Source organism: Macrotis lagotis, chromosome 1 (genome assembly GCF_037893015.1).
Source record: "Macrotis lagotis isolate mMagLag1 chromosome 1, bilby.v1.9.chrom.fasta, whole genome shotgun sequence".
NCBI classification, from domain to species: Eukaryota; Metazoa; Chordata; class Mammalia; order Peramelemorphia; family Peramelidae; genus Macrotis; species Macrotis lagotis.
Window position 1 is genome coordinate 434,483,999 of NC_133658.1, and position 21,865 is coordinate 434,505,863.

General features: G+C 39.3%; 2 protein-coding genes across 2 annotated transcripts in view; both read left to right on the plus strand.

The window, feature by feature from the left end:
- The window catches only part of ADSS1 (adenylosuccinate synthase 1), a 71,354-nt gene extending 63,989 nt beyond the window's left edge, over positions 1 to 7,365 (plus strand). Inside the window, exon 13 of the mRNA XM_074213232.1 lies at positions 4,916 to 7,365. Coding sequence (XP_074069333.1) covers positions 4,916 to 4,968 — 53 coding nt within the window. The 3' untranslated portion in view covers positions 4,969 to 7,365. The remainder of the gene's footprint in view (positions 1 to 4,915) is intronic.
- Positions 7,366 to 10,908: 3,543 nt separating this feature from the next.
- Positions 10,909 to 21,536, plus strand: SIVA1 (SIVA1 apoptosis inducing factor). Its single transcript, XM_074213233.1, has 4 exons — positions 10,909 to 11,139; positions 19,501 to 19,704; positions 20,390 to 20,546; positions 21,272 to 21,536. The coding sequence occupies exons 1-4, from the start codon at positions 11,022 to 11,024 to the stop codon at positions 21,327 to 21,329; spliced, it is 537 nt and encodes a 178-aa protein (XP_074069334.1). The 5' UTR covers positions 10,909 to 11,021; the 3' UTR covers positions 21,330 to 21,536.
- Positions 21,537 to 21,865: the final 329 nt, after the last annotated feature.

Consider the following 21,865-nt stretch of genomic DNA (forward strand, 5'->3'; position numbering starts at 1 on the left):
TGTTTGTCCCACTGACATTATGTCTGATCATGCACAAGTTGTTTTAACTTCTGAATCTCATTTTCCTTATATAAAACTAAGAGATAAAATAAGAGGGATACTAGTATCTACACTATCTACTTCACATGCTTATTGTAAAACTCATATGAGATCATGCTTGTGAAAGTATAAAGCACTAAAAAACCCATCATTTGCCATTTGTTATTAAGTCATTTCAGTTGAAGCCAACTCTTTGTGACCCCATTTGCAGTTTTCTTGGCAAAGACACTGGAGTGGTTTTCCTCCTCCAGCTCATTTTACAGATGAGAAAACTAAGGCAAAAAGGGAATTAAGTAACTTGCCCAGGGTCACATAGGTAGTAAATGTCTGAGGTTAGATTTGAACTCAGGTCCTCCTGACTCTTCAGGACTGCTACTCTATCTATACTACCTAGCCACATCATTAACCATAGTGGTAGTATAAAAGGGAGCAATTGATTTAAACTTGAAAGGTAACAACAAAAAATACTGATCTTTGAAATAGAATCCTGAAGCCCACATTTAATATTTGTGTGACTAGATAAATGATTTCAGTTCTCTGAGGCATCTCTCAGTTTCCTCATCTGTGAAAAGTCAATAAAACAAGCATGTTTTGTGTTTACTATAAGTGAGATTCTGTGCTAGTATACTGGGGATACTAAGACAAAATAGCCCATATCTTTTAGGACTTCTATTTTGTCAGAGGGACACATGACAAGTAAACACAAAAGTATATATCAAATAATATGAAAAAAAATTAGAAAGAAGTAAGTTTAGCAACTGGGGAAGGAGGGAGAAAATCAGGGAAAGAAGACTTCATGGAAGAAATAATACCTTAACTGAAGCTAGGAATTCTTGAGGCAAGAATGAGCTCATTCCAGATAGAGATTTGGGCAAACCAACAGAGGTGAGTGATACAACGTCATGTACAAGGAACAGCATGAAGAGTAATGTCAAATGAAACTAGAAAAACCCTGGCTGACAATTTTGTATTTTATCCTAGCAGTAATACTGAGACACTGAAGGTAGGATTTTAGCAGGGTTTGTTTTGTTTGAGGATGATATGGTTAGATCCACAATTTAGGAATATTGCTTTGTCAGTTATGTGAGTATAGACTGAAGAAAGAAGAGGTAGGGAGGAAACTATATCACAGTAGTCTAGACAAAAAAAATTGTGCATTTCAACTACAGAAAGCTAGTGTAAATTGAAAGAAAGGAAAATATTGTGGATGTAGAATTGACAAGACTTGACAAATGACTGCAAATAGAGGTCAAGAAGAGTCAAAACCTGGCTATAATAACTCCTTGTATTCATTATCTGGATGTTAAGAGAAAAGAACTTTGTAGCACTCTAGAGAAGTTATCATTATCAGTATTATTATTTCTAATATTATTGTTATTTTTATTATTATTATTATTTCAAATCTGGATTTGTTTTTAATCTAAAAAATATCTTTGACAGCAGAGGGGGCATTAGAGGGAGGACTAATCAATGTGTTCAGAATAAGCTAACTTCATTGCCCAGATTTATCAGGAAATAACAAGGGAATAATAAAGAATAATAGTTTGGGGCATGATGGTACTGGGTCAAAGATTAAGAAAGGTCACTTACTTTCATCACATCCCAGTGAGGAAAGCAGGGAAAATATCATTGTTACCATTTTGCAGAGAAGGAAACTGAGGCTAAGAGAGGGGAAGTCACTTGCCCAAGGTCATAATACCAGTAAGTACTAGATCCAGGACCCAGAGTAAGTAAAGATGTAATAGTTCACAGAATCTCAATGAATTTGGAATCGAAGGACTCCTTGGAGAGCTCTGAATCTACCTTTCCTCCCTGTATCCAGTCTGTTCTTGGCTCTTGATATATCACTGCCAGCTGCTTCTCTTTCAGGAAATCCTGTTAGAATGCCAATGAAAAATTCAAATCCTTAACCAAGAATGAGGGAGTGTGGGGAGGAGGCTTAAGCTGAAGATGAGATATTCTCTTCCTCTGTGCTCCTTTGTTCCTTCTCCCACTTCACTCCCCCTTCAAAAGCCCTAACAATTTGTTCCCAGGATTGTATAACTATAGAGCCAAGATAGGGGAGTATAGGCAGCAACTCAGCTGAACTCTTCCAACATTCCCCTCCAAAAGTCTTTAAAATAAATCCTCAAATGGAATTCCAGAGTGGCAGAGTTGACAAAAGATTAAGGGCAAGACATTTGTCCAGTCCAAGACAATTTAGAAGGTTGTCTCGGTTGGCCCAGAATACAGTGCAGGTAGAGGCAACACCACCACTGTAAAACCAGGAGCCTGTCTTAGAGGTGATTGTAACAGTGGTGGTCTCTGGGGCAGTGGCAGCATCAGGAGTTCTAAATCTATAGATGGTAAGAGGGTGGGATAACTGGTCAGAGATTACAAGGTTTCCTTTGTTGGTAATGGGCATATGCAGTTGTGGGTAGAGTTCCAGGTCTAAGTGGAACACTAACACATTAGAGGAAAATATTTCATAAACTCATTTAGTTGGAGAAGTTGAGGAATGAATATCACATCCCTATAACAATTATATTTTTAAAGGAGTCTAGAGAGAGCAATGTTAACCCACAGGAATAAAGGCATAATTGAGGGAAGAGATCCCAGGAGAGTTTTCCCCAGGGATCTGTCTTCAACTAAGTGCTGTTCAACATTTTTATCAGAGATTTAAATGGATGTATAGATGGTTCACTTATCAAATTTACAGGTGTTACAGAACTAAATGAAATAACTACTACATTGTAACAGAGTCAGGATACAGAATGTTGTTGACCTGCTGGAAAAAAAGGGCAGACTTGATCTATGCAATAAGATTTAATTGAGATTAAGGTTAAGTTCTCAATCAAAAATCATATGTACAAATACAGGATAGAGAAAGTACATCTAAACAGCTGTTTGAATAGGGAAAAAAAATTGTTCACGGTTTAAAGGTTTAAAAAGAAGCATGGTAAGATGTGGAGATCTCCAAAAGAGGACACAAGTGGGTTACATTCTAGTTCCCATTCTACTACTAATTTAAGACATGACTTTGTCACTTTCTCTTTCTTCCTTTTCCTATCTGTAAAATGAGTTTAGATTTAATAATCTCTAAGATTTCTTCTAGCTCTAATATCCTGAATCTAAATTTTATTTTCCTGACTAGATGCAATGCCCAGACATCAGAGACTCCTTCCTTCCACATAATCACCTCCTATCCAGTCTTCTTTAGCTAGTTGGCCACCCTTTGCTTCTGTCCTGAGAGCAAGCACTGTTTATTTATTTTTTAAATATTTTATTTTTCCCCAATTACAAGTTCACAAAATTTTTTAATATTTAGGGATTTTTTTAAAGCTTTGGGTTTCCAATTCTATTCTGTCCTCCCTTCCTCTTCTTCTCTTTCCTTGAGATATTAAGCAATCATAAATAGCTTATATATGTGCAATCATGTAAGAATATTTCCATATTAATAATTTTGTACAATAAAACTAGAATAAAAGAAAAACAATGCAACAAAGTGAAAAATAGCATGCTTCAGTCTGTACTCAATATTGCTTCTTTCTCTGGAGATGGATAGTACACTTCATCAATAGTCCCTTGGGATTGTCTTGGATCATTGGTATTGCTGAGAATAGCTAAATTAGTCACAGTTCTTCATTGTACAGTATTGTTGAAACTGTGTTCACTATTCTCCTGGTTCCGTTCACTTCATTTTGTATCAGTTCTTATAGGTCTTTCCAAGTTTTTCTGAAATGATCCTGCCTGTCATTTCTTTCTTTTTTGTTAGTATTTTATTTTCTCCAATTCTCCAATGTAAGAACAATTTTTAACATTTGTTTGTAAAATTTCTCATTTCCTCCCTCTTTTCCTTTTCCCTTCTCTAAGAAGATACTGCTTGTCATTTCTTATAGCAAAATAATATTCCATCATAATCATATTCCACAACTTGTTTAGCCATTCCCCAATTGATAGACAACCCTCCAAATTTCCATTCTTAATCATCACAAAAAGAGCTACTATAAATAAATTGAGCAAGCACTAAAGAGAAAAAATTCTACACTCTCCTCTGTCCCCATCACAAACAACTTAAATATGCAGTCTAAGTATTTATACTTTGGATATCATTAAAAGCTAAAAATCAGGATTTGATTTACTTTTTTGTTGATTGTCTAGATTTGAGAAAGTGATATAGAAAATGTTAAACTTAAAAGTGGGTTGTACATACTTTTCCCCCAGAGACTTGATATTAAAAATTTACCAGTACACATGCTGTTGGAACCTCTAACTTTTGTCTAGAAAGCCTAAAAAGTATCATCTTTATTCACTTGTTTGCTTTCTTGTTTCATTATTCCTTCAAAAGGCAGTGGGAGGTTAAAGATATTAACTAAGCTTATACTCCCATTTCCCAGGAGGATTAAGCATAGCCTTCCTCTGGGTAGATTAAGGCAACTCAGGTTACAAGAGCTCCTAGATTCAGAAAAATGGCATCTTGTCCCATAAAAATTTCTATCTCAACTGTATTGAAAATTATAAGAAGATCATAATAGTTCACCTCTCTGTAGCGTCGTAAAATTTACAAAGCATTAATAGCTTTGTACTACAAATTGTAGTATCTCCATTTTACAGTTGAAGAAATGAATCTTTCAGATCATTGAAATTCTGAAATTCTAACCTCATTCTATCTTGGTTAGCAGCTATTCACATTCACCCACATATAACCCCTTCCTGTATTTAAAATCTATTGTTAAATCCTTCCTTAGTGGCATTAAGTGGCATTAAGATTATTATTTATCCTTATTTTTTCCTCTCATTTTAGTTTTTTAATGAAATATAAAAATTATAGCATGTTTGAAATTAATTTCTGTCTTTTGTTTGCTCGAATAACTATTTGTTATTTTGTGTTTTTCAGTTAAGTGGGTTGGTGTTGGAAAATCAAGAGAGTCTATGATTCAGCTGTTTTAAAAAGAAAAGAACTTCAGTCCTGAGAATCACAATTCAATAGTCATCTGTTTCCCCAAGGCTACAATAGCTATTCTGTTACTGATCAGACTAAGTTGAAAAGATTATGGAAAAAAATAAAAAACATATTTTCTGTATTTTTATATATTTATTTAAACCTTCAGGTCTCAAGTTCCATGGTAATTTAAAATATTTTTCAAAGTTAAAATTATATAAACACAAAAATTTAGAATCTTGAAGCTCAAAATAAGAAGGAACAAAAATATCTGATGAAAAGAGGCCAAGTCCGGAAGTCTGAGGACCTTGGCTCTAGTACTGACTCTGGTACTAACATTGAGTGTGTGTGACCATGGGCCTCCCTGGACTCCTACAACTATAAAATTAGGTGGGCTAGAGAGTGACCTTGAAGATTTCTCCCAACTCTTAACACTTTGTAAGCCACCTACTTTTATTTCCATGTGGACGTCTTCACTGTTACAGAGCCATAGAAAGAGCAAACAAATTGCAATCAAGACAAGTGGGTTAAATTTCTGATTGTACCCTTACTTGCTGTATGACCATGGGCAAATCGTTTCTCTTTCTGAAATCTCAGTTTCCTTGCAGATAAAGTATACTCACCCTACTGATCTCACAGAATTGTTGTAAGAAAGTGCTTTTAAACCTTAAAGCATAATAAAAATGTGAATTATTCTTCTTCTTAGCAATAATCATATACATATATGTGAGAAATATGCATATAAATGTAATAATTGTTGACAGATGAGTTATTATATACAAAGACAATACAATTTTAATCTAGTTTCAGTATCTAAAGACCATAAATAGATTGCCATTCTAACTCTTCTGTTGAAGATGCTTCTCTGAGACTTTCATTAGGATAGCTTCTGATTCACAAAGATAAGTAGCTTCTTTTCTTGGGCAACTAAAACAGAATAAGCAAGTATACAAAAAAAACAATAAACACTTGGTAAGGCTTACCATGAAAAAAAAACTGTGCAAAGTGCTGAGGATACAAGACAAAATGAAATGTTTCAAGGAGCTTACAGAGGCACATTTCAGATAAAACAGTAGAAAATGAAACTATTTTGCACAAAAAAAGTTCTTGGTTCTTGAGTGACCTTGGGAAATTCTATTCCTCTCTGAATTTGTTTTTCTCCTACAAAATGAAGGAGTCTGGATCTCTAAGAACCTTACAACCCTAACATTTTGAATACCTGATAAATATCCATTGGTAGTTGTTTTGTTTTAAAAGAAGGAAACAAAGGAAACAAATTAAGATCACTGGTTTTGGAATGAGAGTATCTTTGACTGCTGGTATTGTTTTTCTTTTGGTTTGTTGAGAGTAAGAGGAGGCTTTTCCCCAAAAATAACTGTGACACAAAGACAAAAAAAAAATAAAGTATTGAAGTTTTTTTTAAAAAAATCAATCATAAGACTAGGAATGGTGGCACTTCCCTATAATCTCTACTACTAAGGTAAAGAACTCCCTATTTGATAAAAGTTACTAAGAAAACTGGAAATCTGGCAGAAAAATGGGCTTAAAACAATACATTACATACATTGTAAATGAATATGTGACCTTAATGTTAAAGATCATAATGAAAATAAAATTAGAAGAGAAGCTGATAATATACCTCTCACAGATATGGTAGGAAATGTATTCTTAAGGATGAGACATTTACAAAAGATAAAAGCACTAATTTTGTTGACATGAAACTAAAAAGTTCCTGCCTAAATAAAATTAGTGCATTTTCAATAAGAAGAGAAGCAGTTAAATACAGGGGAAAAATCTCTTTTTATCAAAGTTATCTCCAAAGGGTTTGGTACACAAGATAGATGAACTATTAACAAAAAAGGCCAAAGGATATTTTAAAAAGCTCTAAAAAGATAAAACATAAACTATTAACAATTAAAGGAAGGAATGGTCCATAACACAATATAAGAAAATATGTAAAAATAATCTTGAGGTTTTTACTTCACACCCTCTGAACTGGCAAAGATGACATAAGATAGGAAAGATAAATTTTGGAGAACTCAGGATAGATAAGTAAACTAATTCATTGCTGGTAGAGCTAAGAAGTGGTACAACTATTTTGGAAATCAATTTGGAATTATAGCAATAGAGTAACCAAAATATCCATACTCTTTGAACCAGAGATTCCATTACTAGGCTTATGCCCCAAAGAGGCCAATGATAAGAAAAAGACCACAAATGCATTAAAATATTTATATTAGCATTTTTTCATGATAGTAACAATTTTAAGCAAACATATTGATTAGGTAATGCTAAACAAATTGTAGTAATGGAATATTATTGTACTTTAAGCAATAGTTGTGATGCACTCAATTTGGATCAATGTACAACATGGAAACAAAGTAAAGACTGACAGATTGCTTTCAGTGAGGGGGTGGGGGAGGGAAGTAAGATGGGGGAAATTGTAAAACTCAAATAATATCTTTAATAAAAATAAAAAAGAAAAAAGAAATAGTTGTGATGAATACAGAGAATCATAGGAAAATCAACATGAAAATGTAATAAACAGAGTCAAGAAATCAATATACAAAATAACAACAATGTAAATAAAAACAACCTACCAAAAAAGTGAATGTTGCAAAAATTACAAAAAAGAGATAGTAGAAGACATACCCATCTCTATCCTTTTGCAGAGGGGAGAGCCTCAAGTGTTGCACATGGTTTAAAACTTGTATTGATCAGTTATGCTTTGGTTTTTTTTTTCTTTTCTCTTTTAAAAAATTCTATTTGTTATTTGATGCCTCTCTGGTCAGAGTAAATGAAGAGGTTCTAGGGGAAATCACGTTAACATAAAAAAGTCATCAATAAAAACATAAAAATGAATGCAATAATGATTAACAATTTCCCAATTACTGTATAATTTCAACTTAGAAAGTTAGAAATAGAATCTTTTCAAAGTAGCAATTTCAAGGACCATGAGATGTTCAGGGAGCATTTCCTGTGGTCAGGAAATAATGATACCAAATAAATACATTTGTTACCCAAAAATCTAAGCCACATTTTTACTCCACATTCTGTTCACATGCAGCTTAAATTCTAATGGAGAAAAATAACTCAAAATGGAAATGGAAAACTGGGGAGAAGGTAAAGGTGAGAGACTGAAAAAGGGGTGAGTGGAGCAGACTAGCAGGGGGGTCTGGGCCCCAGAAAGATAAGGCAGAAAAAGCTAATGTCTAAGACTCACAAGACCCAGGTACAGAGTCCAAGCTACTGGTGGGGACAATTGTCTGTGTGTGTGTGTGTGTGTGTGTGTGTGTGTGTGTGTGTGTGTGTGTGTGTGTGTGTGTGTGGACCTGACCATTTTGACTTTTGAGCCTATTTTCCCATATGAGGTCCTTCCTTAAGCATTTCTGACATTTCAGAGGTACCAATAAATAGATTCTACATTGGTTATTTCTCACTCTTGCCCCTTAGCCAGGCCATCTGAATTTTGTCATATATTTTTGATGACTTTTTATAAAACTTTTGCATCATAATTTCCACCATAAACTTCTTTTACTATTATCCTTTGGGTGATGCTCAATTTATTTTCAGAGCTGTAGTGTTCCAAGATTCCCAGAGAATTCCAAAAGACTACTGTTATTTAAAAGATGAGATTTTGTTTCAGAAAAAAGTAGTTATTAAAAATAATTTTTCAATATTCCAAAGAAAAAAAGGATGAATATGGGATGTCCCAAGAATCTTAGTACAGATTTAAGCTACTAACACTTTTAAATTTAATAAAAAGATTTATGTTAATAAAACAAAACTGCACTATGAAATTGGGGGCATACTCTTTGTATTCATACATAACTGACTGACAAGTTCTAGAAGGTATCCAACTGCAAATCATAGTCTAATGAAGATAAAGGAAATTTGTAGTTATTCATTTCTGAAACAGGAGATATTCATACTTGTATCACTCACCTACAGGGATACTGAATGAAAAATTCTTTGCAAATTTCAAAGTACTATAGAAATACAAATTACTGTTAGTACTGAACTAGCCTGTGGAGCCTGCATGAGAAGTGTTCTTTAAGAATTCACACACATGCCCCAAATAATCATTCTTTTTATTCCAGGTACAAGAGTACTGTATTTATAAATAGCATGAGGAGAAAGTGTATGCGAAAATAAACCCTAAAGAATAAAACCATTTGCAGAGTTGGGGAGAGGACTCAGTGGAGGGATAATATCCAAATGGGCAAAATCTGCAGCCCTCACTTCTAATTGTATTGGCAGAAAATGAAAGTTCAAGATTAGAATAACTCGAGCCCCATTAAAAAGGTGTATTGGAAACAAAAAAAGATGTGTTTTCAGCCTAGAAGTGGATGGAGCTACACAGTGTTAAGGTTAGGAAGTTCATGTGTGACATAACAACAGGACCTGTCCAAGACAGGCAAATGGTGCATAAATGTTCTAAACATACTCCCAATTAGCAAACAATTTAGGAAGGAAATTTTGCATATGTATCTATGATATCAGCCAGGTGAGCGGGAGCTGCCACCAGCCTCTTCCATTGGCTAAATAGGAATAGACTGGGTCTTCGAATATCAATTCTCTCTTCTCTCTCCCCCTCCTCCTCTTTCTTCTTTCTTCTCCCTCCCCCACCTCCACTTTTCCCCCTCCCTCCATCTATCTCTGTCTCTCTCTCCTTTGCAGTTTCAGATACAGAAAGTACAATCTGGGGCGGCTAAGTGGCACAGTGGATAGAGCACCGGCCCTGGAGTCAGGAGGACCTGAGTTCGAATGTGACCTCAGACACTTAATGATTACCTAGCTGTGTGGCCTTGGGCAAGCCACTTAACCCCATTGCCTTGCCAAAAAAAAGAAAAAAAACCTAAAAAAAAATACAATCCTTGGACCCTGAGGTTGAGAGGTGCGACCTGAAAGGCAGAATTCCAAGCCAAATATTGGGGTGTGGGCATTGAAGTGGGGGTCAGAGGGGGTTACACTTGGAATTTGATGGGATTTATGCTCTTCCACTCCCCAAACACTGAGGTATTGGGGCATGAAGGAGGGCACTTTTTTCAATTTTTCTATTTTATTTTTCTAATACATGTATGAAAGCTTTTCAACATTCACCCACACACATATGCATATTTCTAACTTGCATGATTTCCTTCCCTCTTCCCTTCTCAGCCCCCTCCCCTCAGTTGCCAACAGTCTGGTGAATATTGTTCATACACATGTTTACAAAAACAGTCATTTTCGGTGTGAGGAATTAGGATTAAGGGAAAAGAAATTCTTGAGATAGGAAAAAATACATAAGAGAAAATTTTAAAAAAAGTGAATGTAGAGGGGTGGTTAGGTGGCACAGTGGATAGAGTACCCACCCTGCAGTCAGTAGGGCCTGAGTTCAAATCCGCCCTCAGACACTTAATAATGGCCTAGCTGTGTGGCCTTGGACAAGTCACTTGACCCAAACGCCTTGCAAAAACAAAAAAAGTGGATGTGGTGTTCGTTCAGGTTGTGTAGGGTATTGTTTTGCTTTGTTCCTCGGGATGGGGCCGGCGTGGGCCATAGCTGGGGTCCTAGTCCGAGCTCGAGGGAGGGCCTCGTGGGCGCCAGGTGGAGGCTCCTACAGTTCCAGGCTCGTGTCACCAAACTCCGCCCCCTCTACCCGGAAGAACTGGAAGGGACCGCGCATGCGCGGCGCCCCGGCGCCCACACTGAGGCCCTGCCCAAACCAGGGCGGGGCTCGCCCGCAGCCCGGGCTGAGCGCCGCCCCCGGAAGAGAAGACGCCCCGACCTCAGCCCCGCCCCGCGCCGCGCCTCGCCAGGGAAAGCACAGCGGCTGCGCGCCCGAGGTGGGGCGTGGCCCTCGTAGCCCCGCCCCCTCCTACCGCTCCGCCCCCCCGCGCAGCCCCGGGGGCTCTTTTCCCCATCTCCCGCCTCCTTCCCTCCTTTTGTCGCTGCTGATTGGCTAGCCTCTCCGTGACATCACGAGAGCAGAAACTTTTCCCCGGGGGGCGCGCGCGGCGGTAGCGCTCCGGCCCCGGGCGGGGAGAGGGGTCGGCCAGGGGCCGGCGGCTGCGGGGCGATGCCGAAGCGATGCTGCCCCTTCGGGGATGCGACCCCGCTGCAACTCAAGGTCAGGGTCGGCCCGAAGGAGCTGAGCCGAGGCGTCTTCGGAGAGCGCTATACGCGGGAGATCTTCGGTGAGGGCCGCGAGGCGGGGCCGGCGGGCAGAGGCGGGGCGGCGGGAAGTGGGGCGCGGGGGCGCCGCGGCCCGACCGCACAATCAGCCCCCGCGCTATTCCCTTGTTCATGCTTTCGGAAGCAAATGAGGTTCTTCACAAAAATTAAGTTTTTAAAGAGCGCAAAAAACATCGCCCGTCGGGAAAGCTCGATCGGGCGTCTGTTAGGGCCGGAGGGCCAAGGGCACAAAGCCTCGCCCCCGCCCCCGCCCCCGAGGAGCCCAGCCCGGGGCCGCGGGCCTGGCCCGAGGGGGCTTGGCTGTCCCGCCGCCAACTCGGACTCCGCGCGGAGAGGCGGAGCCGCCGTGATCGATGCGGGGTGGGGAGAGTTTGCGCGGGAGGGGAAATAGGGAGCAGCCTAATTCTGGGCCGGGGCAGATGGGGTGCATTCCAGATGCGGAGGTCCCCCGCGCCCAGCGCTGGCCGCGCATCAGCCGGTCTTTGTGCGGAGGTCAGAGCAGATGCTGGGCAGGAGGGGCACAGAGACGAGGCCGAGCTGACCTCACCCGAGTGAGGCCGGCTCTCAGAAGTGGCGCAGAGAGGGGCTCCTCCGGATGCCCGAGAGGAGAATGGGAAAGACCGGGGGGAGCCAGACACAGCACACCCTTGAGGAGGGATCAGGTAAGGGCGGCTAGGTGGTGCAGTGGATAGAGCACCGGCCCTGGCGTCAGGAGGACCTGGGTTCAAATCCGACCTCAGACACTCAATAATGACCCAGCTGTGTGGCCTTGGGCAAGCCACTTAACCCAATGCCTGGCAAAAAGAAACAAAAAAAAAAAAAGGAAGTAAAAAGAGAATAGAATAAATGGGGGTGGGGAGGAATAGGATGGAGGGAAATTCAGCTAACAATACCAACTGTGGGAAAAAAATATTGAAGCAATTTCTATGATGGATTTACGATACAGAATGCCATCCACCCCAAAGACAGAGCTTTATTTTTCTTGAGGTTTCTCTTGTTGGGTGGGGGGGGGCGGTGTTTACTTTTACAACAAGACTATGGTAGTAATGTTTTGCATGGCTACACACTTTATTTTATTTTATTTTTTTAGGTTTTTGCAAGGTAGATGGGGTTAAATGGCTTGCCCAAGGCCACACAGCTAGGTAATTAGTAAGTGTTTGAGACCGGATTTGAACCCAGGTACTTCTGACTCCAGAGCCAGTGCTCTATCCACTACGCCACCTAGCCACCCCATGGCTACACATTTTAACCAAGTAACTTTCTTTCTTTCTTTGACTTTTGCAAGGCAGTGGGTTAAGTGATTTTCCCAAGGTCACCCAACTAGGTAATTTAGTAAGTGTTTGAGGTCAAATTTGAACTCCATCCTCATGACTCCAGGGCCGGTGCTCTAATCCACCAGACCACCTAGCTGCCCCAGTAACTTGCTTTCTCAAAGACAGGAGTACAGTAGTAGGAAGGGAGAGAATTTGGAACTCAAGGTTTTGGAAGTAATTGTTGAAACTTGCTTTTACATATAGCTGGGGGAAAAACATTAAAAATAAAATAAATTTTAAAAACTGACCCCATCCTTGGGTCCTTCTAATGGGGAAACATGAATACATATAGATAATTAAGAAATACAGTTGTTCAAAAGTCTTTAGTGTTGTTTTTAAAGCGAAGTTTGCTTAAAAGACACCCTGTCTATAAAAAAGTAAATACAAGGTAATTTTGATGGAGTGGCACTGGCATGTGGAGGACATCCTTTGTACTGAGCTTAAAAGAAACTAAGACTCCAGTGAAGAAGAAGACAGAGTCCATAGAGGGATCACTTTGTAAATCTGGAAAGGTGGGCTTGGAGCCAATTTGTGAAAGGCTTTAAATTTAAAAGATGAGTTTGTTTTTTTTCCCCCAGAGGCAATAGAGAGCCATTGAACTTTTTTTGAGCAGAGGTGTGATATACTCAGCTTTTGCTTTTGTTGTTTAGTCCTTTTTAGTCATCTCTGTCTCTTCATGATGACTTTTTAGGGGTTTTCTCAACAAAGATAGTAAAGTAGTTTCCCATTTCCTTCTCCAATTTATTTTACAGATGAGAAAACTGAGGCAAAGTAAAGTGACTTGCCCAGGGCTACACAGCCAGTATGTGTCTGAGGCTGGACTTGAACTCAGGTCTTTCCACCTCCAATCCTGGCATTCTATACACTATGTCATCTAGCTACCTTTAGGAATATCAATTCAACAACTGTATGGAAAATTGACTGGAAGATGGGGAGAGATTTGAGCCAGGGAGCCTAGTTAGGCTACTGAGATGGTCATGCAAGATATAATGAAAACCTTAACTGGAAGTGAAAGGAATAGATTTGAGAGTTGTGTCCGGGAAGAAATAACAAAGACCTGACATCTGATTGTATATGAATATAGAGAATGCATGAAAGGGAGGCGTTGAGTATGATTCTCAGTTTGTGAACTCAGGAGTAATTAGAAGGATGCTACCACATTAACAGAAGAAGGAGATAAAGATGCAGGTTGAGTGGGTGTAGGAACTAATTCGCTATATTTTGGGTATATTAGTTTCCAGACATATGTGACATTCAGTTGGAAATGTCTACCAGGCAGTTGGTGTTAATGAAACTGGAGCTCAAGAGAGAGACAAGGGTTGGACAAATAGATGTTGGAGAAATGCATGACGATGATAACAGGAGCTGCTGGGATCAACAAGAAAGAGAATTTAGAGAGAGGAAAGAGAGCCCAGGACAGAGCATAGACATAGTTGGTCTAATAAAAGAAAATGAGAGTTAGTATCATCTAGAGAGGAGGAGATAAGGATGTTCAGTCAACAGTGTCATGAAAAGGATAAAGACTGAGGAAAGACAAGTTTAGGGGGGGTTAAGAGATCATTGGTATTTTGGGGAGGAACTGGAGCTCAGTGATAAGATCAGAAGCCAGAAGTTTGAGAATGAATAAGTGGGAAAGAAATAGAAACAGTGAGTATAAATACCTTTTTCTATGAATTTGACCGTAAAAGGGATGTGAGAGAATTTGATAGTTTGAGGGATGGGGGTAAAGTAACTTTTTTTAATAAGGTAGAAGAGGCTTAGGCATGTTTGTAGGAAGCTGGTAGATAGAAAGAGGTTGAAAAATAGAAAGGGCTTGATTGTGTGAACACTGTGCTAGAGGAGATAGGAGGTTAAAAGTAGAAGGGTTAGGGGCAGCTCAGTGACACAGTGGCTAGAGTACCGGGGACCTGAATTCAAATCTGGCCTCAAACATCATAATTGCCTAGCTATGTGACCTTGGGCAAGTCACTTAACCCTATTGCCTTCAATAATTTTTTTTAAAGGCTTAATGAACTAGGTGCCTCTTCATCAGAGACTGTTAATTAGAATGAATCAGAATCTTTTCCGGGTCCTTGTGACCTTGAACAGTGATTCCTTTCTGGGATTATTTCCTCATCCTTAAAAGGGGAAAAGGAATGGGGGGATTGGGTCAAATAATTGCTTAGAGAGCAAATCCAGGTGTAAACATTGGTATCCTTCCAAGTACATATGCCAGAACTCTGTGCTTAACATAGCCATGTGATAAACATTTGTTGTGCTAATTGTACTTCAGCAATTTGAAAGTAGAATGTATACAAGGGCCACCTCTGTTGCCTCCTGCCCACCAGGCTCAGAGTCAAGTCCTAGCTTTATTTTCAGGGTAACTTCTGGATTGTCAGCATAGGCCAGCTGGTATCACTTAGGAAGTTAGCCTGGTCTCTGGGGATCCAGTTCCCAGGCATTTACTGACCCAGCCACTGAGTCTCTGCCATCCCTCGATCATGTCATCATCCACATCCATGTCCTACCCTCATTATATGAATGTTGCCTGTTTTTTTCTCTATATTCTCTCTTGGTGATGTCATCAGTTCCCTTGGAATTAAATATGATTTTTATACCACCGACTCCCAGATCTGCATATCTAACCCTCATCTCTCTCCTGGAGAGATGTTGCATTACAACCAACAGGCTATCAGGCTATCAGACCCCACCTGAGTGTACTGTAAACATCTCAAACTTCATATAACCAGAACAGGTCTCATCTAATCCTTCCATCTTCTAAACTTCACTATTACGGTCATCACCTTCTTCCTGGTCACCCATGCTGGAAGTCTGTGTCTTCCTCAGTTCTTCACTCTCACTCTTCCATTCTATTGCTAAATCTTTTTGTTTCTGCCTTGACAATATCTCTACTGTACATGCCCTTTTCTTCACTTAACATAACTGCTAACCTAGTTCATGGTCGCATCATCCTCCCCCCAGATGTTGCAATAAACTTCTAAAGGTCTCCCTAAGCAGCCAAAGTGATTTTTTCCTAAAAGCTAGGTTTGATCATATCAGGGCTTCTGTCCTGCTCCACTGTCTTCATTCCCCCCACCTCCCAATTAATTAATCTTCAGTGATTTCCTACTGCCTTCAGGATTAAATACAGAATTCTTTGGTATTTAAAATTCTTAAAGAACCTGACTACTTCTTCCCTTTTTAGCTTGCTTCTAATACTGGAAGGCAACCCATAAGAAAGTTAAAAGGGGATTGTGCATAGGTAGTCAGATTCTGGAATGATGGACAAATTCAGAAGAGTGGAACCTGGTCGGAAATAAAGATAGGTTATAATTGTTTTTATCTGACTGATTTCCAATTCAAGCTTGTAACCTTAGATCAGGAGTTCTTAATATGGGGTTCATGAACCTTTCATTTGTATGTATACATATACATATACATATATATATATATATATGTACATGATGTAAATATATGTGTGTATATGTATGTATAGTATATATGTAATTACTTTTCTTTGTAATCCTATGCATTTAATCTTACTTATTTAAAAACAATCTAAGATAGGGCCCATGGGTTTCACCAGATTGCCAAAAGAGTTCATGTAACAAAAAAATTTAAGAACTTGCTTTAGTCATCTTCAGGTCATCATCTCTCTTACTTTCCTCCTTCCCAGTAGCTAATCAGTTGACTAAGTCTTATTAACTTCACTCCATCACTCTCATGACTCCTCCTTTCTACTTATACCCTAGTTAAGGCTCTTAACATCTCTTACCATTAGTATGGCAATAATCTTCTAATTGGGCTCTCGACCTTCAATGTCTGCTTTCCACACCATTCTCAACACCAATGCCAAATTAATATGCTGAAGCAGAAATGTCAAACATATTGTGACAGTCTATAACATTCCCAAGTTTGACCTGAGATACATAAAATGTAATTGGGGAATATTTAACAAAATAAATAAAAAATACAATAAAAAAACATAATATTAATAGATGGTTTTCCTGGTTTTTTTAAAAAATTTATTTTTTCAACTACATCAAAGATAGTTTTAGCTATCATTTTTATAAGGTTTTGAGTTTCACATTTTCTCCCTCTCTTTTCTGCCCCTTCCCCTGAAAGCAATTTAATATTGTTTATGTATGTATAGCTATGTTAAAATCCATATTAATCATCATGTGAAAGAAGAATCAAATCAAAAAGAGGGGGAAAACAATATATAAAACAACTTAAAAATTGAAGATGAGGGGGTGGCTAGGTGGCACAGTGGATAGAGCACTGGCCCTGGAGTCAGGAGTACATGAGTTCAAATCCGACCTCAGACACTTAATAGCTGTGTGGCCTTGGGCAAGCCACTTATAACCCCATTGCCTTCCAAAAACAAAAAATTGAAGATGGTAAGCTTTGGTCTGCATTTAAACTCAGTAGTTCCTTCTCTGGATATGAATGATATTCTCCATCACACATTCTCCAGAATTGTCTTTAATTATTGTACTGCTGAATTAAGCAAGTCCATCATAGTTAATCATCATGCAATGTTTCTGTTAGTATGTACAGTATTCTTCAGATTCAGCTTACTTCACTCAGCATCAGTTCTTGCAAGTCTCTCCAGACTTTTCTGAAGTTCTGACCCTCATGATTTCTTATAGAACAACAGTACTTTCTCACATTCATATACTACAATTTGTTCAGCCATTTCCCAAATGATGGACATCCCCTCAGTTTCTAATTCTTTGTTATTACAAAAGAGCTGTTTAAATATTGTTGTACTTGTGTGGTTTTTAACCTTTTTTCATGATCTCTTTGAGATACATACGTAATAGTGGTATTGTGGGACCAAAGGGTAGGCTCAGTTTTATTGTCCTTTGAACTTAATTCCAAATTGCTTTCCAGAATGGTTGGGATTCTTTCTACCTTTTCCTCAACTTCACCAACAATGCATTAGTGTCCCAGTTTTCCCGCATCCCCTTCAACAGTGATCATTTTCCTTTTTGGCCAAACTGATAGATATGAGATGGTATCTCAGAATAATATGTGGTTTTCCAAGTCAATATGTGACTTTCGGGGGTCCTTATGTGTGGTTTCGTGATCCCCTATTTTATTTGTTTGATACATCTCTCCTATAATATAGCTCAGAACATGTTACTCCTGTGCTCAAGAAACTTCCATGGTTCCTTCTCTCTTTCTTCTGGGATAAAATACAAACTCTTCTCTTTGATGTCTAAAGCCTTTCGTATTCTGGCCCCTAATTTCTCTTTCTAGACTAATTTCACATTCCCCTCCCTCACACACTCCCATGTTTCAACTCAGTTCGCCTACTTGCAATGTTCCTGTACAAGGTATTCTTATCTCCATTTTCACTTGTCAGTGCCTGGGGCCCAGATGCTCCCTCTTCTCAACCTCATCTCTTTGGAGTCCCCATATTCTTTCAGGTCTCAACTCAGATGCCACCTTCTCAAAGAGATTCTTGCCCCAGTTCATCTTATATTCTTCCCTTTTACCAGGCACCCACAACAGTCAAAAGTAATCTGTACTTTTACTTATTTTTCAGATGATCAATATACAAGTTCAGTCAGATTCTCAGTTTTTTTTTTTTTTTTTTGGCTGATCATCCCCTGCCTTTTAACTGAAATCAAATTATAAAGTATTGGGCACTTCTGATATGCCCATATCTATTGTGGGAAATATTGAGTGGGAACCAAAACTTTTTGTTGGGAAATTAAGATTAGTGCACAGGAAATATACAAGTGTTTACTGGTAGATGCTAAATCATCTATTTCATTCAGGCTCAGTGCTGTAAGAAGAGATCTGTTGTGAACCGTTGTTTGTAAAGAAGAAACCAGAAATTTCCTTCTCCCTTAGCTTTTAAGACTTTGCTCTTCTGTTTCCCATGTTCTAGCTTCACTGGGTCATGTTCCCACTACCCATTGATCATAATTTCTGCATAAATTAGTGTGGTTAGCTTGCTCTAAGCTTCTACATTTTTGTGAAGTTCATTATCTAGGCTTGCTTTGAGGATCTCATCTACTAAAATAATTTTGTTCAGCTTGTGGTGGTGGGAGGAAACAAAAGACACATATTAGGAGCTTATGGAATGAATCCTTTCTGATACTGTTCCCCAGGCCTGGAATTCATTTCTTCTTCACCTTCAACTACCTCTAGTTTCCTTCAGAGCCTGGCTCAATGGTCATCTTTTCTTTGAGGCCTTTCTTAACTGTTAGTGCTCTTTCAGATTATTTTGTATTTGTATTAGTTTGCTTATTCTTATATGTGTGCATGTAGTTGTGCCTTATAGATGTAAACCTTCTTGAGTAGCAGGGTCTGTTGCCCATCTTCTATCCCAGGGCCTAGGCAGCAAGTTAAAGAGCTAGCCTTGGAGTCAGGAGGACTTGACCTTGGCCACTTAACCTTGACTGCCTCGCTTCCTGGGCCATCTCCAGTCATCCTAATTCATATCTGACCACTGGACCCGGATGGCTCTGGAGGAGAAAGTGAGGATGATGACTTAGCACAGCAAACCCCTCACTCAAATCCAGTTCACGTGCTTGTCATGGGCATCACCTCCCTGATGTCATGGTAGTCTTCAAGAATGAAGGACAAGCGTCATCATCATCATCATCCCCAGGGCCTAGCACAAAGTAGGTGCTTGATTCTCCAGCCTTGATTCTGTTTTCTGTAACCATGTTTCCTGAAGGCATGGTCTGTAACATTTGTGTCTTTCTGCTCTCCAAAAATAATGAAGTTAGTTAGGGAGGATGAGAGAGAATAAGTTTCATTGGAGTGTCACAAAAGTGCTCTTCTCCATTTTTGTTGTTGGGTTTGGGTTAGGATTCCTATTTTCTTCTTCCACCTAAGACAAGTCTGTTCCAAGTGCCACATCCTCTGAAACCTCTACAAATTTTTCCCCCAGGTGTGAAGAATTATCTCCTTCCTCAAATGACTTTTTCTTTACTTCTCCCCCTAATAAATTGCTTGAGATCAGGAACTTGTTTCATTTTTGTCTTCCTTATTTTTTTTTCCTTCTTTTTTTTAACATACTCCCCCCCCCCCCCCCCATTTCTTTTCCAGAGAAGACCAAGCAGCTCTTGTTCCGGGGAGCCCAAGCCTACATGGACCACATGTGGGATGAAAGCTGTGCCATGGACCACCTTCCAGAGCCAGCAAAGCCAGGTCATGAAACCCCCAGGGCAGTGTGCACTCTGAGTGGGCAGATGCTGATTGGACAGGATGGAAAACTGCTCAGGAGATGTGCACAAGTCACAGATGATACAGGTACTTGAATTAAGCAACTGAGGGAGAGGCATCTTCCATTCATAGCTCTTTAACTAAGGGGATCTCTTCAAAAAATTCATGACACTAGCCACAAGTATGTAACTTTCATGAAGTTTTTCTTGGTTTCAGTTTAAAAAACAAACTCAGATGACTTCATTTTACAAATTGGGCCAATATGAGAGAGCTTGTTCTTTCAGAAAGACAAGAAACTCCAGTTACAAATTTAAATTTGAAACTTAGGTTAAACTGCTAATGGTTAGCAAAAAATTAGATCTGAACCTTTCTCTAGCCAGTCAAAGTCTTAAAGCATTCCTGATGAATACAGTTTATTAACACCTTGGTCCATCTTTGAGGTATTCTCTCAAACAGTAGCAAAGGAGCAAAGAAATCATCTGGAGAATTGAAAGAATTGGTGTGGAATAATAGGGAGCACGTTGCTTCATGGAATTGTTGGGCTCCAGCATAAACTCAGTAACCACAAGCAAAAGAAACCCACCATGGCAAATTACACAGTTTCAATATAAATGGAAAAAACTACCTTTTATTCTCTGGGTGCCCAGTTAGCTGAAGTGGTAAAGGAAGGCAAGTGGATACCTGGCAGTGGGTCAGTTTGGACATGGCAGGAGGCTTCCAGGACTTCTTTGTGGTCAAATCAGTGAACCAGGGGCCTTGATTTCCCAAACAGACTCATCAGAGGGAATGTCCAAAGCCTGCTCTTCCTGTGTAAGAACTGTCCATGGGAAAGAAACTTGTGGCCAGTGTGACCGTTTCCTATGTCAGAGCTGCATCAAAATCTGCTATGGCTGCAACACCGTGGTCTGCTCTCTGTGTGCCATTGTTAAGTAAGTGACTCAGACAGAACCATTGTGGTGGGCTGTGGGAATGTTGCCTGTCTTCTTGGAGAATGTTCTTGTATTAACTGGGGAGGAAGGGAAAGCATTGTCAGCAACCTGGACACAGTTTAGAAGAGATGTTAGAAGTTATCCAGTCTGATCCCCCCTCTTACAGTTGGGGAAGGATCAGAGATACACAGTGACTTGTCAGAGGCCACACAGGTAGGAAGTAAAGAGCTGATTTCATAGTGACTCCAGATCTCTTGCTAGTTTTAAAATATTAACTATTATCACAGAATGTCCGAGCTAGAAGGGACTTTAGAGATCATCCAAGGATTGTTAACTTTTTTTGCATCCCAAACCCCTTTGGCTCCCTAGTGAGGTCCATAGATTGCCTCTCAGAAAAAAAGTTTTTAAATTCATAAAATAAAATACATTGGATTACTCAGAAGAGCAATTTTCCATCCAAGTTCATAAATCCCCTGAAATCCATGTTTAGACTACTTTAGGATTAAGAACCCCAGACCTAGACCAGGCCCTTCATTTTACAGATGAGAACAGTCATTCCTAGAAAGAAGACATAACTTGCCCAAGATATCCCAGCAGTTTAGCTACGAAGCCCCAGACTAGAATCCAGGCCAAGTTTCTTCCTGTTGTATCCTAGTTTCTCCTCTTGGCAACAGCTTATCTAACAGATTTTCTTTTCTTCTCTTTCTCCATGGTGTTCTACCCAGTTACAGTGATATTGGTGAGAGTGCCTTCTGCAGTGGCTGCTCCATGTTTGAAGCCTGATTTTCAGTTAAAAAGGATGACCTCTCCCAACTGAGAGATTTGTGCACCTTGGCCCTCTCCATCTGCACAATTACACTGGTGTGTAGATGGAAGAACTAGAGGATTTCTAGGATTTTGTGGCTTGTATGTTTTATATTTTGTACTCTAAATAGAATAAGTAACAGAATTGAATAAAGCCTTTATATTTGGACAACTGGGTAACTTTTTATTACTTTTGTAAAGGATGAGAAATCCCAAGCCCTTTGAAGGTCATTATTATGCAAGGTATTGGCAAAATCCTGGGACTGTGAAGTAATTCATTGAAATGTCCAAAATGTAGAATTTTTTAACCTAAATCATTTAGACACTTTATTTAAAAGCAATCATATTTTGGGGTTCCTACTTGAATACTAATTTTTAATTTTCCTGTCCAAGAGCAAGTTGTTAAACAGTTATTAAGTACCTGCTATATGTCCATTTCACCATGCTAAGCTCTGGAAATATAATATAACCTCAAGGTGCTCACAGGCTGAAGGGGAAGATTGCATGCAAACAAC